General features: G+C 47.5%; 1 protein-coding gene across 2 annotated transcripts in view; it reads left to right on the top strand.

The window, feature by feature from the left end:
* tmem87b (transmembrane protein 87B) overlaps positions 1-17,153 on the top strand; it is an 84,608-nt gene that overhangs the window by 51,732 nt on the left and 15,723 nt on the right. The window contains exons 12-13 of one of the 2 annotated variants that reach the window (XM_038799108.1): positions 6,995-7,088; positions 11,930-12,001. In XM_038799108.1, coding sequence (XP_038655036.1) covers positions 6,995-7,088; positions 11,930-12,001 — 166 coding nt within the window. Of the gene's footprint in view, positions 1-6,994; positions 7,089-8,563; positions 8,636-11,929; positions 12,002-17,153 lie in introns of both variants that reach the window. The other variant, XM_038799107.1, reaches the window with a different exon arrangement.

Raw genomic sequence — 17,153 nt, 5'->3', positions numbered from 1 at the left:
ATTGTCTGGATAAGTGCAGCTCCAAGAACACACTCAAAGCTCGACACCATCCAGAACAAAACAGCCCAGTTGATTGGCACCCCATCCTCCACCTTAAACATTTACTCCCTCCGTCTCAGTGTGGACCAGCTCACCAAGGCTCCGTTGACAACCCCTTCCATGCCCAAAACAAGAGCAGTAGATGCATGGGAACATTGCCACCTGCGGGTTCCCCTCAGAATCATACACACTGGATCAAAATCCTCAAACTCCCTTCCTAACAGAACTGTGTGTGTACTTACACCACTTGGATAGCAACGGTTCAAGAAGGTAGTTCACCATTACCTTCTCGAGGCAATAAATGATTGGTAATAAATGCTGGCCTTGCCAGTGATGCCACCATCCCGTGAATGAATAAATAAAAATAAATCAAGCCCTGTGCATCCATTTGTTGCCCAAATACATTGGCTCCTTATGCCCCATCAAATTTATTTGAAGCTACATATTTTGCCATAGCCTCGTTCCGTTCAGTTTTAGAAATGTTCTCTTGCCATGCGTTTTATTTCCAATCTCTCAATCCGGAATACTTTTTTTTTTTACTGCCCCCTCAACTGCTTTCTCTGAAAAGCCACCTTGCCCCGCTACGTTTCCTGACCTCTAAATCCCTCCTAAAGTTGAGTTTGATATCCTTTAATGCCCTTTCATGCCCCTCCTGTGAAGTGCCCCAAGAAGTTCCCATCATCTGCATCCTTCCATCTACGTAAGATGATGGATCAGAAGTTTAAACAATGTTGTATTCATGTTTTATTTGAAATTGTGATTGACAAAGTGTCCAAGCATTGAAGAACAAATAGCTGCTAATAAATAATAATCTTTATTAGTGTCAACAAGTAGGCTTACGAGACTTCCGGTTGCGGTGATGCGGAACAAAGTCGCACGTTCGGTGGCTCCTGCTTTTTTCGGTCTTTTGGGCTCTTTTAAGGGCCCGTAGCGGCGCTGGCTGGACTTTTCCCGGTGGGGGAACACATCTGTGTTTATCTGCCGGTGGATGGACTGGACCAGGAGAGGGGAGGTCAAAAAGTCGGCTTTGGAGCAAAGAAAGGTGCGAGGCAGGAAGAACAAGATGGCGGCGGGCAGGGAACCGGCACTGTGGCAGCAGTGGGCGCATGAGCAGCTGGAGCTGCTTCAGCGCTGCTTGAGAGCTGAAAGCTGAGCTGCTGGAACCGCTTAAGGCCTGAGTGGCCAAGCTCATGGCGACTCAGACGGCTCAGGGTGCAGAGATCCGCGAGTTACGGCACAAGGCCTTGGAGAACGAGGATGAAATCCTAGGCCTGGCAGTGAAGGTGGAATCGCACGAGGCGCTCCACAAAAAATGGCAAGCGAGGATGGAGGAAATGGAGAACCGCTCGCTGCGGAAGAATTTGCGGATCCCGGGCCTCCCGGAGGGGCCGGAGGGATCGGACCTGGGGGCCTATGTGGCCTTGATGCTGAACTCGCTAATGGGTGCGGGGTCCTTCCAAGGGCCCTTGGAGCTCGAGGGTGCCCATCGAGTGTTGCTGAGAAAGCCCAGGCCGAACGAGCCGCCAAGGGCAGTGCTGGTCCATTTTCACCGTGAGTGTGTGCTGAGATGGGCTAAAAAGGAGAGGAGCAGCAGGTGGGAGAACGCAGAGATCCGGATTTATCGGGACTGGAGCGCGGAGGTGGCGAAGAGAAGGGCTGGTTTTAATCGGACGAAGACAGTGCTGCATAAGAAAGGGGTGAAGTTCGGCCTGCTACAGCCGGCACATCTCTGGGTCACTTATAAAGACTGCCAGCTCTATTTTGATTCCCCGGAAGATGCCTGGGCCTTCGTCCAGGCAGAGAAGCTGGATTCGAACTGAGGACTGAGGGGGGGTTGTGGACTGATGTATATTGTCCAGAGGCTCTGCTCTCCCTGGTACTTCTTTGTTGATCCTTTTTTGTTTTTTCTATTTTTGGGGCTTTTCAACTATTTATTTCGGTGCCTTTTTCACTGGTGGAGGGTTGGGGAGCTGTATTGCAGGCCCTTTGGGTCGCGTGCCCTTTTCTTTCCCGCGTTTTAGGTCGGGGGGCGGGGTTTCAGATGGTAGCGCGGGCTTTTTTCCTGTGTTGCAGACGGAGTGGGAGGGGCCTGCACCAGGCAGGGGGAGTGGTGGTTGTGTCACACCGGGGGGGGGGGGGGGGGGGGGGGGGGGGGTCGTTGGGGTGGCGGGAGCAGGAGTCGGCTGATTTACGGAAGTACGACGGGAAGGGCAACGCAGCTGGGGGGGCAGAAGTTGCTGCTGGAAGGGCTGATGGGGGGGGGGGGGGTGGTCGGGTTGGGGATCTGCCACCGTGGGGAACGGGCCGTGGGGGTACTGCGGGCTCGTGGTGGGCCGAGGGAGAGTTATGGCTGACCGGTGCAGAGGGAGGGGGAAGAGCCCCCCGATTCGGCTGGTCACATGGAATGTAAGGGGGCTAAATGGGCCGGTCAAGCGGGCCCGGGTGATGGTGCATTTGAAGGGGCTGGGGGCGGATGTGGCTATGCTCCAGGAAACGCACCTTAGGGTGGCGGATCAGGTTAGGCTGAGAAGAGAGTGGGTTGGACAAGTGTTCCATTCGGGTTAGATGCGAGGAACCGGGGGTGCCGATTTTGGTGGGAAAGAGCTTGTCGTTTGTGGCGTCGAGTGTGGTGGCGGATAGCTGTGGCAGATACGTGATGGTGAGTGATAGACTCCAAGGGGAGCTGGTGGTGCTGGTCAATGTGTACGCCCCAAATTGGGACGATGCAGGCTTCATGCGCCGTATGCTGAGCCGGATTCCAGGCCTTGAGACAGGGGGCTTGATAATGGGAGGAGATTTTAATATAGTGCTGGACCCGGCCCTGGATCGTTCGAGGCCCAGGACCGGTAAGAGGCCGGCAGCGGCCACAGTGCTGAGGGGATTTATGGACCAGATGGGAGGGGTGGACCCTTGGAGGTTTGTGAGGCCGGGGCAGGGGGGGGGGGGGGGGGGGTGGAGTTCTCGTTTTTCTCCCACGTCAACTTTTTTGTCTTCAGGGCGCTAATTCCGAGGGTGGTAGGGCGGAGTACTCGGCGATAGCCATATCAGACCACGCTCTGCATTGGGTGGACCTGGAGCTGGGGGAGGGGAAGGATCAATGCCCGCTGTGTAGGTTAGAGGTGGGGCTGCTGTCGGATGAGGAGGTATGTGGGCGGGTCCGTAGGTGTATGGAGGGGTATTTGGAAGCTAATGACAATGGGGAGGTGGGGGTGGTCTGGGAGGCGGTGAAGGTGGTGGTTAGAGGGGAGCTGATTTCTATTAGGGCACACAGGGAGAGGGGCGAGAAAAATGAGAGGGAGAGGTTGGTGGAAGAAATGGTAAGGGTGGACAGGAAGTACGCGGAGGTCCCGGAAGAAGGGCTTTTGAGGAAGAGTCGTAGTCTCCAAGCGGAGTTTGATATATTGACCACCCGGAAAGCGGAGGCGCGGTGGAGGAGGGCGCAGGGGGCGGTATATGAGTACAGGGAGAAGGCAAGTCGGATGCTGGCCCACCAGCTCCGGAAGCAGGAGGCGGCGAGGGAGAGTTAGAGATGTAGGAGGGAGTCTGGAGTGGAGTGCAAAGGGGCATTAACGGGGTGTTCAGGACCTTTTATGAGGAGCTGTACTGGTTGGTGCCCCCTGGGGAGGAGGGTGGGATGGACCGCCTCTTGGACGAGCTGGAGTTCCCGAGAGTGGGGGAGGAGCGGGCGGAGGGTCTGGGGGCCCCAATCGAGTTGGAGGAGCTGTTCAAGGCGATGGGGAGTATGCAGTCAGGGAAGGCACCGGGGCCTGACGGGTTCCCGGTGGAATTTTACAAGAAGTTTTCAGACCTGTTGGGGCCCACTGTTAGTGCGGACCCTGAATGAGGCAAGGGAGGGGGGGGCCTTGGCCCCGACGATGTCCAGAGCATTAATTTCTTTGATCTTGAAGCGGGATAAGGACCCCCTCCAGTGTGGATCTTACAGGCCGATCTCGCTCCTCAATGTGGACACTAAGCTGCTGGCCAAGATACTGGCCAGGAGGGTGCAGGATGTGGTCCCGCAGGTCATTCACGAGGACCAAACGGGTTTTGTGAAGGGGAGGTAGCTGAATGTCAATGTGCGGCGGCTTCTCAATGTCATAATGATGTCGGCGGTGGACGGGGAGGCGGAGATAGTGGCATCGATGGATGCGGAGAAAGCTTTTGACAGGGTGGAGTGGAGCTACTTGTGGGAGGTGTTGAGGAGATTTGGGTTTCGTGAGGGATTCAATAGGTGGGTGAGGCTGTTGTATAGTGCTCCGGTGGTGAGCGTGGTGACGAATGGGAGGAGGTTGGAGGACTTCCGGTTGTCCCGGGGGACGAGGCAGGGGTGCCCCTTGTCTCCCTGCTCTTCGCGTTGGCGATCAAACCCCTGGCCATGGCACTGAGGGAATCGAGGAACTGGAGGGGGATTGTGCGGGCCGGGGGGGGAGGAGCACCGGCTGTCGTACATTGCGGATCCGGTGGGGGGGGATGCCAGAATGATGAGGATCCTGGGGGAGTTCGGAGACTTCTCTGGCTATAAGCTCAATGTGGGGGAAGAGTGAGCTGTTTGTGGTGCATATGGGGGACCAGGAGAAAGAGATAGGGGAGCTCAGGAGGTGGGACGCGCTGCCACTCTCCTTGGTGGGCAGGGTCCAGTCGGTTAAGATGACGGTGCTCCCGAGGTTTTTGTTTCTCTTCCAGTGTTTACCCATTATGATTCCGAAGGCTTTCTTTAGGAGGGTTAACAGGAACATTACGGGGTTTGTGTGGGCGCAGAAGACCCAGAGGGTGAGGAGGATATTCTTGGAGCGAGGCAGGGAGGTGGGTGGATTGGCGCTGCCCAATCTGTGTGGGTATTACTGGGCTGCGAACGTGGCAATGATTCGTAGGTGGGTGATGGAGGGGGAGGGAGCCGCATGGAAGAGGATGGAGGCAGCGTCCTGTGTGGGCACGAGTTTAGAGGCGCTGGTGACGGCCCCGTTGCCGTTCCCCCCGGCAAGGTACTCTTTGAGTCCGGTAGTGGTGGCTACCCTCAAAATCTGGGGGCAGTGGAGGAGGCATAGGGGGGAAGTGAAGGCCTCGGTCTGGTCCCCGATACGGGAGAACCACTGGTTTGTACCAGGGAGGATAGATGGAGGTTTTTTGAGTTGGCACAGGGCAGGTATCAGGCGGATGGGGGACCTCTTCCTAGACGGGAAGATTGCGACCTTAGAGGAGTTGGAGGGGAAGTGGGGTCTACCCCCAGGGAATTCCTTTAGGTACATGCAGATTAGGGTGTTTGTTAGGCGGCAGGTAGCGGAGTTTCCGCTATTGCCGCCAAGGGGGGTTCAGGACAGGATGCTCTCGGGGACGTGGGTCTGCGAGGGTAGGATCTTTGCAATTTATCAGGTGATGCAGGAGGGGGAAGAGGCCTCAGTGGAGGAGCTGAAAGCGAAGTTGGGGGAGGAAATTGACGAGAGGACGTGTGCGGACACCCTGGGGAGGGTGAATTCCTCCTCTTCTTGCGCACGGCTTAGTCTAGTCCAGCTAAAGATGCTGCATAGGGCGCATATGACTGGGACCAGGCTGAGCCGGTTCTTTGGGGGTGAGGACAGGTGTGGCAGGTGTTCGGGGAGTCCAGCGAATCACGCCCACATGTCTGGGCGTGTCCGGCGTTGGAGGTTTTGGAAGGGGGTGACGGGGACCTTGTCCAGGGTGGTTGGCTCCAGGGTGGAAACGTGCTAAGGGCTCGCTATTTTTGGGGTAGCATCGGAGACGGAAGTGCAGGAGGCGAGAGAGGCCGGTATTCTGGCCTTTGCGTCCCTTGTAGCCCGGCGCAGGATCCTTTTACAGTGGAGGGACACGAAGCCCCCGAGACCGGAATCCTGGATCAACGACATGGCCGGGTTCATTAAACTGGAGAGGGTCAAGTTTGCCCTGAGGGGGTCGGTGCAAGGGTTCTTCCGGCAGTGGCAGCCTTTTCTTGATTACCTGGTGGAGCATTAGAGCATCCGCAGCAACCCGGCTGGAGGGGGGGAGGGGGCGGGATATGGGTTTGTTATGGGGGTTTGTTCTTATGGTTCTATGTTTATTACTCTTGTTGTTAATTTATTGTTTTTGTATTGGGGGGAGGGGTTATTATTTTTCTCTTTTCGTTGTTGGGATAAAATTTGTTGTTGGAAAATTTGAATAAAAATTATTTTAAAAAAAAACAAACATTTTTTACATTAACACTGCAATAAAGTTACTGTGAAAATCTAGTCGCCACATTCCGGCGCCTGTTCGGGTACACAGAGGGAGAATTCAGAATGTCCGGTTCACCTAACAAGCATGTCTTTCGGGACTTGCGAGAGGAAACTGGAGCACCCGGAGGAAACCCACGCAGACACGGGGAGAACGTGCAGACTGCGCACGGACAGTGACCCAAGCCGGGAATCGAACCCAGGTCCTTGGTGCTGTGACGCAACAGTGCTAACCACTGTGCTACCGTGCCGCCCATTAGAAAGAGTAATTAAACTTACTAGCATTGTATTCTCTGAAATTTAGACAGTTAAGGGATGATTTGATCACATTTTGGGGGAACATCTAGGGTAGATAGGTAGAATTTATTTCGCTAGTTGCAGAGTTTATGACTGGGAGCATAGCCAAAATATTAGAGCCAGACCTTTCAAAAGTGAAATCGAGAAACAAATTTTCACTCAAATGGTGATAAAAGTTTCAAACTCTTTTCCGCAAATGGTAATTGATGCTAGATCAGTTAAAAATTTTAGCTAACAAAAGTCTCTCAATCTTTGTCTTAAAATTAAGAGATGAAGACAAAGATGGGTACATAGAGTTAGGTTGCAGGACAGCCAGGATCTCACTGAATGATGGCTGAACACACTCGAAAGACAAAATGACCCACTCCTGTTCCTTAATGGCCAAAAAGGTTAATTTTTCTAAGTCAATTTGATGTTTTTCTCTTAACTGTTGTATTATTTATATATTTATACAGACCTCGACTGGGCACAGTAATGCACAGGGTTATTGGTTTGGGAGCACTCTACCTGGTTTTTGCAGCTGTCGAAGGAGTATTGAGAATTACAGGGGTAAAGCGAACCAATTATTGCTTATTTAAAATGGAGAATATTTGTTTTTTTCACTGCCTTGCACTCCTAAATTCAGCAAAATGGAGAACTGCTTATACAAATTGTGATTCACCCACACATTCTTTCAACAGCCATTTTTCTCATTATAAATGTCCCAAACAATAGGTTGAGTTGAAGTATAAGGCGAAAGGTATCAATCAATTATAGCCTCCTGGATTGTATGCAAGTACTGTTAACATGCCACTTATATTTTTATTCTAGGTGGTCCTTTTTGGTTTTATTAATGTGAGGAATATTTCAGTTCATTTTATGCAGTTCAAAAATGCTGGATTTTTCTGAAAATGTATACTATACACATTCAGTGACTATTGAGCCACAAGCAAAAAGAAAAATACAATGCTGAACTATACAACTAAACCTGTAGAGCACAAGCCAGAAGAAGCAAACCACCTAGTTATCTACTCGGGTTGCATGTTTCATACTAAATCCAGTTTTAGTCACTAAGACACGAGAGGCATTCAAAACCAAGAAGAGATTGGAAAGAGCCAACAAGACTGACCCCTCTCCTCAGGGGACCAAATTATGATGAAAAATTGGTAGAATTTAGCTTTTAATTTGGAAAGTCAGCAACTTGAAAAATGATCGCTCCGTGGTATAGGAGGTAGTAATTGGAATAGAAAGGGTAGATTTGAGTAGATGTGAAAATACTGGAATTATTTAAACTCTTGGATGCTGTCATGGGGATGTGCAGGTTTATTGGATGGGTGAGCCTGATGGCCTTTCTCACCTTCTGATATTTTCACTTCCCCTCCTAATGCTGCACCTGTGATCAAGAACTTGGAGTGTTAGGATGACCCAAATTGTATTGCATTGCTCCATGGTACAGCACTTGGGGAGGGGGGCTTGTCTGTTAAATATCCTATATCCTTAGGTATCATTGTTTATCTGCTTAATTATGGTAAAGGGTGGCATGGTGGTATAGTGGTTAGCACTGTTGCCTCACCGCGCCAGGAACCCCGGACTCAATTCCGGCTTTGGCCACTGTCTGTGTGGAGTTTCTACATTCACACCGTGCCTGTAAGGGTTTCCTCCGGGTGCTCCGGTTTCCTTCCACAGTCCAGAGATGTGCAGGTTAGGTGGATTGGCCATGATAAATTAATTGTCCCTTAGTGTCCAGAGATGTGCAGCTTAGGTTATGGCATTACAGAAATTTGGGGGGGGGGGGGGGGGGGGGGTTGTGTGAATGGGTGGAGGGCTCATTTGAAGGGTTGGTACAGACTCGATGGCTGAACAGCCTCCTTCTGCACTGTAGGGAATCTATTCTAACAGGGAATATTATCTTTTCCATTATCGTCTAATTCTGAAGTTTAATTCTGTTTTCTATGAAAAGTAATCCAACATTTACACTTACTTATTTTTATCATATTGAAACCAATTCTAAGAAAATCTAACGTTTACTTTCTTTAATACTGCAGGATCGAAGAAGTGTGCCAGTCTTGGTGGCTGATATAGTTTTAGCATTAGTTGATTCCTGTTTTGTGTGGTTCATATCCTTCTCGAGTTTCCTGTGATCTGTAATATTGATCTTGAAATGAATTGTTTCTATATAAGAGATTATCGGCAAAGCTTTCAGATTCCATATCAGTGCAAAATGGAGAATATCAGATCTCTGTTTCAATTGAAAGGAAGTGGCTATGATAGTCAGCTGATCCAATATTGCCAGTTGAGTGCCCCTGCTGAAAGTTTGAGCCTAAGTGTACGGGGCTGGTTTAGCTCAGTGGGCTAGACAGCTGGTTTGTGATGCAGAACAAGGCCAGTAATGCGGGTTCAATTCCCGTACCAGTTTACCAGAACAGGCGACTAGGGGCTTTTCACAGTAACTTCATACTTGTGACAATAAAAAGGTTATTATATTAATTTTAGAAAAAAGTAATTTTGTACAGTGATAGAATATTATCCCCTGTCTTTCTGTCAGTTTCTATGAATTCCAGGCAACCAGTAGCACTTGATTCCCGCTGCTGTGCTGGAGTCTATTGAATGCAGGAGCATAGTTGTTCTGTTGGTGGACTAGCATTCCAGAGGCCTGGACTAATCAATCGGGCGGGTTTGTGAGGTTCAATCCCACAATGACAGTTTGTGAATTTGAATTCAATTAATTAAATAAATCTTGAATTGAAAAGCGAGCACATTGTTGTAAAATTAACGATTAACCAATGTCCTTTAAGGAAGCAAGTCTGCTATTCTTGTCTTCTCTGGCCTAAATGTGACTCCAAACCCACAACACTTTGACTCCTAACTACCGTCTGAAATGGCCGTGTAAACTATTGCATTGTATTAAAAACGTTGCAAAAGAATTTACCGCGCAAAAATGTGACTCATAACCACCACCTCCAGGGCAAGGATGGACCTCGGAAAGCTATTTTTCGATTCTTAAGCTTATCTTTATGCAGCATGTCTCTGAGCTTCATTCTTGTCCAAGGCCCATTGTAAACAACAGCCAACTTTGTCAACTATTAGTGTCACATTTTTGAACCAACCATTTAAAAACTAAATTTATGATATGTAAATGCCTTCCCTGAAATTTATCACCGTGGTATGTGTGAGCCAAACACTTCATGACTGAAACTAAATGAAAACAGTGCTGTGTTTGCTGGTATTAGTTAGTTTTGTCACAAAGGACTATTGTTCTCACTACCTAACTACCTTTATATATCTTGTGATTATGTTTATTTTCTCACACAATAATCACCAGTCCAGCATATTTGTTAGTTTGAAGAAAGTCTGAATGCTATTGCTCACAAAGGTGGCCTCAATGAGGCTCAGCCATAGGGGAGGTTCTATTTGTTAACTCATATTTGCGAAGAGTTCCCACTGATATGAGATTTATTTACCAATTTAAAAAAAATTATTTGAATATAATTTAGACTGAAATACTGAGTTTCAATATTAGAAAAGTGAATTATTCTAATGATGTAGCTGTACACTGAGATAAATGCAGCAACAACGTGTGCAAATTGAGTAACTTTCATGTTGGGCAATAAATTGGGGGTGGGCCAGGACTTCTATGGAAAGCAAATGTATTTTACAACAAAGAAAATAAAGTCCATCTACAGAATGGTTTTAAAAGAAAAATCCCTCTGAAGTGCAGCAAAGGGAACTCCTACATGAATGAAACTGCTGTAACATGTATGTGATAAACATGGTCTTTCTGTCACAAGGCAATGGGTGGAGGATGGTTACATTTTACAAATTGATTTATTTCATCAGTAAAATGTGGTTAAAGTCACATAGTAGCATGATCTTCTGGCACAATTTGCCCAATCATCTTCATGTTGGCCAGGAATTGTGGTGTCACGACATACTGCCATTAATTATAGTCCTTTTCCTGTTTTGTTTCATCTTTTATATTGGGAGTTTGGTCACCATAAGATATAGGAGCAGAATTAGGCCACTCGGCCCATCGACTCTGCTCTGCCATTCAATCATGGCTGATATGTTTCTCATCCCCATTCTCCTGCCTTCTCCCCATCACCCCTGATCCCTTAATTAATCAAGAACCTATCTATTTCTGTCTTAAAGACACTCAATGATTTGGCCTCCACAGCCTTCTGCGGCAAAGAGTTCCAGTGATTCACCACCCTCTGGCTGAAGAAATTCCTCCTCATCTCTGTTTTAAACGTTTGCCTCTTCAGTCTGAGGCTGCGGCCTCTGGTTCTAGTTTTTCCTACTCGTGGAACATCCTCACCGTGCTCACTCTATCTAGGCCTCTCAGTATCGTGCAAGTTTCAATAAAATCCCCCCACATCCTTCTAATCTCAGAGTACAGACCCAGAGTCCTCAACCGTTTCTCATATGACGAGCTCGTCATTCCAAGGCTCATTCTTGTGAACCACCTCTGGAAGACCAGACCTTCCTTCCTTGGATACGGGGCCCAAAACTGCTCTCAATACTCCAAATGGGGTCTTGTATTGCCGTCTCGACGTGAATGCTAACATTACATTAGCCTTCCTAACTGCTAACTGAACCTGAACCTTCACATTAACCGTAAGAGAATCTTGAACTCGGACTCCTGTCCCCTTGTACTTCTGCTTTCCTAAGCCGTTTCCCATTTAGAAAATAGTCTATTCCTCCAATCTACCTACCAATGTGCATAACCTCTCACTTTTCCACATTGTATTCCATCTGCCACTTCTTTGCCCACTCTCCTAGCCGGCCCAAGTCCTTCTGTAAACACCCCCTGCCCACCTCCTCAAAGTACCTGTCCCTCTGCATATCTTTGTATCATCTGCAGGGACCTAGTCCCTGTGTGCATGGTAGTATTTGATTCGCGGAAGGTTTTGTTAACTTCAGTAGATTCAGAATTTGATGGTTTGCAGGAAGCTGCAATGTCACCTGAAGTAAGACCAAACAGACACGAGAGCAATAAAATTAGTTGGGGACAGCCTCGCAAAGTATATACTACTGTCCATGACAGATTATATTTATACCACCTAATTCAAAATAACTTCACATTGAAGACAGGGCTGATCCTGGACCATGTGGGCTGTACTTTATAAAAGCCAATATTTCGCTTTTGGTAACACTGGCTAGGACCTGCTATTTGATGAAGACTATATGGTGCATCTGGACTGTTTGCCTGCTGTGTTTACTGCTTTTTGCTTGCTCTGCTGTAACACAATAAATTTTCTCTCTGCAAACCAGTCTCATTAGAGAGAATCCTCTCTACAATCTGTAATTTCAAACAGATGGCTTGTTATTGATTGTGGACCTCTGCTTTTGTCTTTAAACTGTTGCTTTCCAAGTTTCTCTAACTGGAATTGTTTAACATTTTAACTTTCTAGGGAAAGAAATCTGATTTTGAGCTTTTGGCCATTATCCCTTTGGCTTTGCTTGATTCCGGCTTGTGCTGGTGGATATCCTTTAATAATGATCACTGCTTCCAGTCTAATGTGTGAACTTTACGCCTCTATTTTTCACTCTTAAGAATCTAAACTTCACACTAGCATCAGACTGTTCTCACTGCTTTCTAAATTGATTGCTGAGTAAAAGTCACTTCAGCGTCATCTGTGTAAATTATTTTTTCTCAAAGCAGGCTGGTCTTCCAACGTTAAGTTAATTGTGTTCTGAAATTCTTTCGTTTCATACAACTCTTTAGACATTTGTGTCAATTTGGCTAAGTTGATAACAGTAAAGCCACTGATTAAAAGGCTAAAATCTCACTCTTGGGGTAGGATTTTTCGGTCTCGGGTGGAAAATTTGACATTCCTGCTACAATCCCATTAATTTTCAGCGGCACCAAAAATCCCAGCCATGAGCGAAGACGGAGGATTCTGGCCCTACAGTACGTGACCTGGGATAGTTGTGCAATGCTGAGAGAATGGGATGAGACATCCTTGCATTAATGTGCATCTTGCTGAAAAAGAACAATGCTGTTGAAGCTTTTCATCTTGTACTCCCCAGGGCAGATTTGAAAGAATACTATATTAATGTTGCTAAAGGCATTGCCTGAAGAACGCACAGGGAACAGTTAACTGCCCAGTTTATGTTTAAACTCAAACAGGCAGGTCGACTCGGGTCAAGGCATTGCCATGGGGAATGAACCAGGACAATGGCTGTCCCCCAAGCTTCTGTCTCATTAAAAAAAAATAGGCAGTGCACGAGCATGCTTCTTCTGCCCAGAAAGGACAGGGCTGTGTGGGAGAATACATGTAGCTTCAAGCACACCACAGTCAGCCCGACTGATAATCTTAAATTGTTTGTTGGTGTAATTCCCAGCACAATGAGCATTGTTTAGCAAGGGCTGTCCAACCGTGGAATCATATTTAATGTTGGACAGTATGTTTTGAATTTTATAAACACAGGCTGGCTGGGTGTAGTCCGTACTTGGCCTGTTGTGAACAGCCAAAGGGACATCCTGTTTAATATGATCCACCAGTCATTGGGACATACGGCCTACATACCTAGCATCACACCATAACTGAAATTCATGTACCACATTACTCATTTGTGTGATAGGTAGAACATCTTTCCCACTTGACAGCAGCACCATTCTAGTGGAAGATATAATTTTCATTGTCGCTACATTACAGCAGCGTGAAATGGCTAGCTGTTTCACACTGCTACTATTGTCACAATCCCAGCTGATAATACTAGAAAAGTCAGATCCCAGAGTGAAACCTGGCTTGATAGATTCTAACATGTTTCCTGAAAACTGGAGTTACTGAACAAATTTACAGGAGTCAGCTAATGGAACTTTCAGCACAAAAAAAAATATTTATTAAAAAGGAAAACATGAACTATATTACACTAGACAAAAACATTGGCTAGATCTCGTACAAACACAAGACGCTCCGAGTTCACACTATTCATAGACTTTACAGTGCAGAAGGAGGCCATTCGGCCCATCGAGTCTGCACCGGCTCTTGGAAAGAGCTCCCTACCCAAGCCCATACCTCCACCCTATCCCCATAACCCAGTAACCTCACCTAACACCAAGGGCAATTTGGACCCTGAGGGCAATTTAGCCTGGCCAATTCACCTAACCTGCACATCTTTGGACTGTGGGAGGAAACCGGAGCACCCGGAGGAAACCCACGCACAGACTGGGAGAACGTGCAGACTCCAAACAGACAGTGACCCAAGCCGGGATTCGAACCTGGGACCCTGGAGCTGTGAAGCATTTGTGCTAACCACTATGCTACCGTGCTGCCTTTATCCTATTCCTTTTTCCTAAAATGGTCACTTCACTGAGTCCAGAACTGACTTCAGTCAACTACTGACTCAATAATCTTGAAATATTTTCTTCTCAAGAGTTGAAAATCCCTGTCTTCACTCTGACAAATGTTGAACACACTTTCTGTGTCATTTGACCACTGCCGCTAAGCAACAGTAATTTTAATAATCGCTTATTGTCACAAGTAGGCTTCAATGAAATTACTGTGAAAAGCCCCTAGTCACCACATTCCAGCGCCTGTTCGGGGAAGCCGGTACGGGAATTTAACCCGCGCTGCTGGCTTTGTTCTGCATAACAAGCTAGCTGTTTAACCCACTGTGCTAAACCAGCCCCTTGTTGTTTGCTACTTTATGTTTGTTTCCCCAGGATCACTAAACTTTTAACCCTCCCCCATCTCTTCACCTTCGGGGTTGTAAAACATGATCAAAAATGTACATGTGCACAGACAATCCCAAAAGATGTAATATTTCAGTCAGCTGTCCATCCAGACACCAGGGCCGGGACTCTCCCTTCTGGGGACTAAGTCCCAACGCCGGCAGGAAAACTGGCGCCAACCACTCTGGCATCAACAGCCCCCGAAAGTAAGGAATTCTCCGAACTTTGGGGGGCTAGGTGGATGGCGATGGGGTTGGCCCCGCTACAGCCGGCGGCAAAGGGACGGCGCGAACCTGCGCATGTGTGGACTGGCCGGCGTATTTCTGCACCAGTGCAGGGGTTCTCCTCCGCACCGGCCCCCGGGCAATATGGCAGAGCCCTACAGGGGGCCGGTGCGGAGGAAAAAGGCCCTCACGGAACAAAACCGCCCGCAGATCGGTGGACCCCAATTGTGCGGCAGGCCACCGTAGCCCCCCCTCCCCCCCCCCCCCCTCTCACCTCCACCCGAGGACCGCCCCCGCATACTCGCCTGCCAGGACCCGCCGAATGGCCTCCTTCTGCACTGTAAATTCTTTTTTAAAAATGAAACTAAAGTCCTTTTTTGCTCATTTAACATACAAATATTCATATTCATCTAAATTATAGATTGGAATTAACACTATGCAGTAGCAACCCGAGTGATATACTCCACTAATAAGATGCTCCCATCCTGTCAAACAAACGTTCTGCATACCACACAAACGAAGATGGCACGGCGCTGAGAATCCGGGTTCGATCCCCGTTCTGGGTCACTGTCCGTGTGGAGTTTGCACATTTTCCCCATGCTTGCGTGGGTTTTGCCCCCACAACCCAAAAGATGTGCAGGGTAGGTGGATTGGCCACGCTAAATTGCCCTTAATTGAAAAAAAAATGAATTGGGCACTCTTAAAGTAATGTTTAAACATTTTTTAAAATCACACAAATGAGTAATGTGGTGCATGAATTTAATTGCCGGCATGATGCTGGTTATGTCGGCTGTATGTCCCAAAGGCTGGTGGATCGTATCAAACAGCACAACTCTGCAGCCGTTCACAACAAGCAAAATGCTGACTATACCTAACCAGTTTGTGCTTGAACCACAGATGGTGCAGAATAATACAGCTATGCTAAGCTAAGTCTGGCCCTGATTTCTTTACACCAGTGATACTCCGTTATTTTGAATGGAGATTCACATACCAAAATGCTAGTAGCTTGGGTCAAGTACTATCTTGTATTATCCCTTCAAGACCGCTGTATGGTTGGGCAGCACGGTAGCATAGTGGTTAGCGCAGTTGCTTCACAGCTCCAGGGTCCCAGGTTCGATTCCCGACTGGGTCACTGTGCGGAATCTGCACTTCTCCCCATGTGTGCGTGGGTTTCCTCCGGGTGCTCCGGTTTCCTCCCACAGTCCAAAGATGTGCGGGTTAGGTGGATTGGCCATGCTAAATTGTCCTTAGTGTCCAAAAAAGTTAAGTGGGGGTTGCTGTGTTGCGGGGATTGGGTAGATACGTGGGCTTGAGTGAGTTGCTCTTTGTAAGGGCCGGTGCAGACTCGATGGGTTGAATGGCCTCCTTCTGCACTGTAAATTCTATGATTCTATGATACATGAAGATATAAAGGGACTACAAATTACAAGTGGATTTTAGCAATAATATTGCTACATGATCAAACTGCATCCCTCCATAGTATATGGAAAGCAGTTAGGATTTGTAAAGCAATCTTTTGCATGCCTGCTGCGGAGTAGCACATGTGCTTCTCAGCAACTGGATGCAAGCCATATCCTAACAAATTTCTAATATCTAATGGCAGGGAGGATGGCTTCAAAAGTACTGTATCATAAAGGATAAGTTCAATGTCTGAATTGATTCCTTCCCTTAGCTGTGGCAGTATAGGCCACAAGACCCTTCTTGTGCCATAGCATCAGCACCTTCTTAATCTTCTACGCTTCCAGAATTTACAGAAAAAAATACTTCCCTCGTTTTAATTTGTTGCAGGTGGTTTCATTAATTTAAAAAAACAATTGTAAATTAATTCTACACTTAGGAAGTTAATCATTGAACTGTTTTGAGTCCCTCTGAAGACCATAAGACAGAGGAGCAGAATTAGGCCACTCGGCCCATCAAGTCTGCTTCGCCATTCAATCATGACTGATATTTTCTCATCCCCATTCTCTTGCCTTCTCCCCATAACCCCTGATCCCCTTCTTAATCAAGAACCCTATCGATCTCTGTCTTAAAGACACTCAGTGATTTGGCCTCCACAGTCTTCTGCGGTAAAGAGTTCCACAGATTCACCACTCTCTGGCTGAAGAAATTCCTCCTCATCTCTGTTTTAAAGGAGCGTCCCTTTAGTCTGAGATTGTGTCCTCAACTTCTTGTATTTCCTACAAGTGGAAACATCCCCTCCACATCCACTTTATCCAGGCCTCGCAGTATCCTGCAAGTTTCAATAAGATCCCCCCTCATTCTTCTAAACTTCGAGTACAGATCCTCAACCATTCCTCATACGACAAGCTCTTCATTCCTGAAGCTGAGACTGGGGTGGGTGTCTGTGTATGGTTGGTAGGTGTCTGTATAAACTGATTGAAAATTGATTGGAAAAGTCAGTTACCCTCACTAGTTCAGATCTGAAGACTCCCGCTTCATATAGAAGCCTGTGGCTATGATATGAATTCTTGATGTTGACTGTGTTGTCAACATCCGATGGTCAGCAAAGCTGAGGTGCTTTGCTGGATGGAAGTGTGAGTGATCCAAAAGGCTTTGGTGCTTTTCCTTGCAACTGACTGAAGTATTACTGATGAGAGATTCCTCACATAATTGAGCAATAGTAACAATTGCAGAAAAGTAGGTTTGCCAAGTTATTTTTTGCATGCTTGCTAGCTTAGTCATTGCTCCCTCTGCTGAATCCTCTTTACTTACAGTGCACAGTACCAAGCTGGG

This window comes from Scyliorhinus canicula, chromosome 6 (genome assembly GCF_902713615.1).
Source record: "Scyliorhinus canicula chromosome 6, sScyCan1.1, whole genome shotgun sequence".
NCBI classification, from domain to species: domain Eukaryota; kingdom Metazoa; phylum Chordata; class Chondrichthyes; order Carcharhiniformes; family Scyliorhinidae; genus Scyliorhinus; species Scyliorhinus canicula.
Note: the sequence above shows the minus strand (reverse complement) of the source record. Positions and strands in the feature narration are given on the sequence as shown.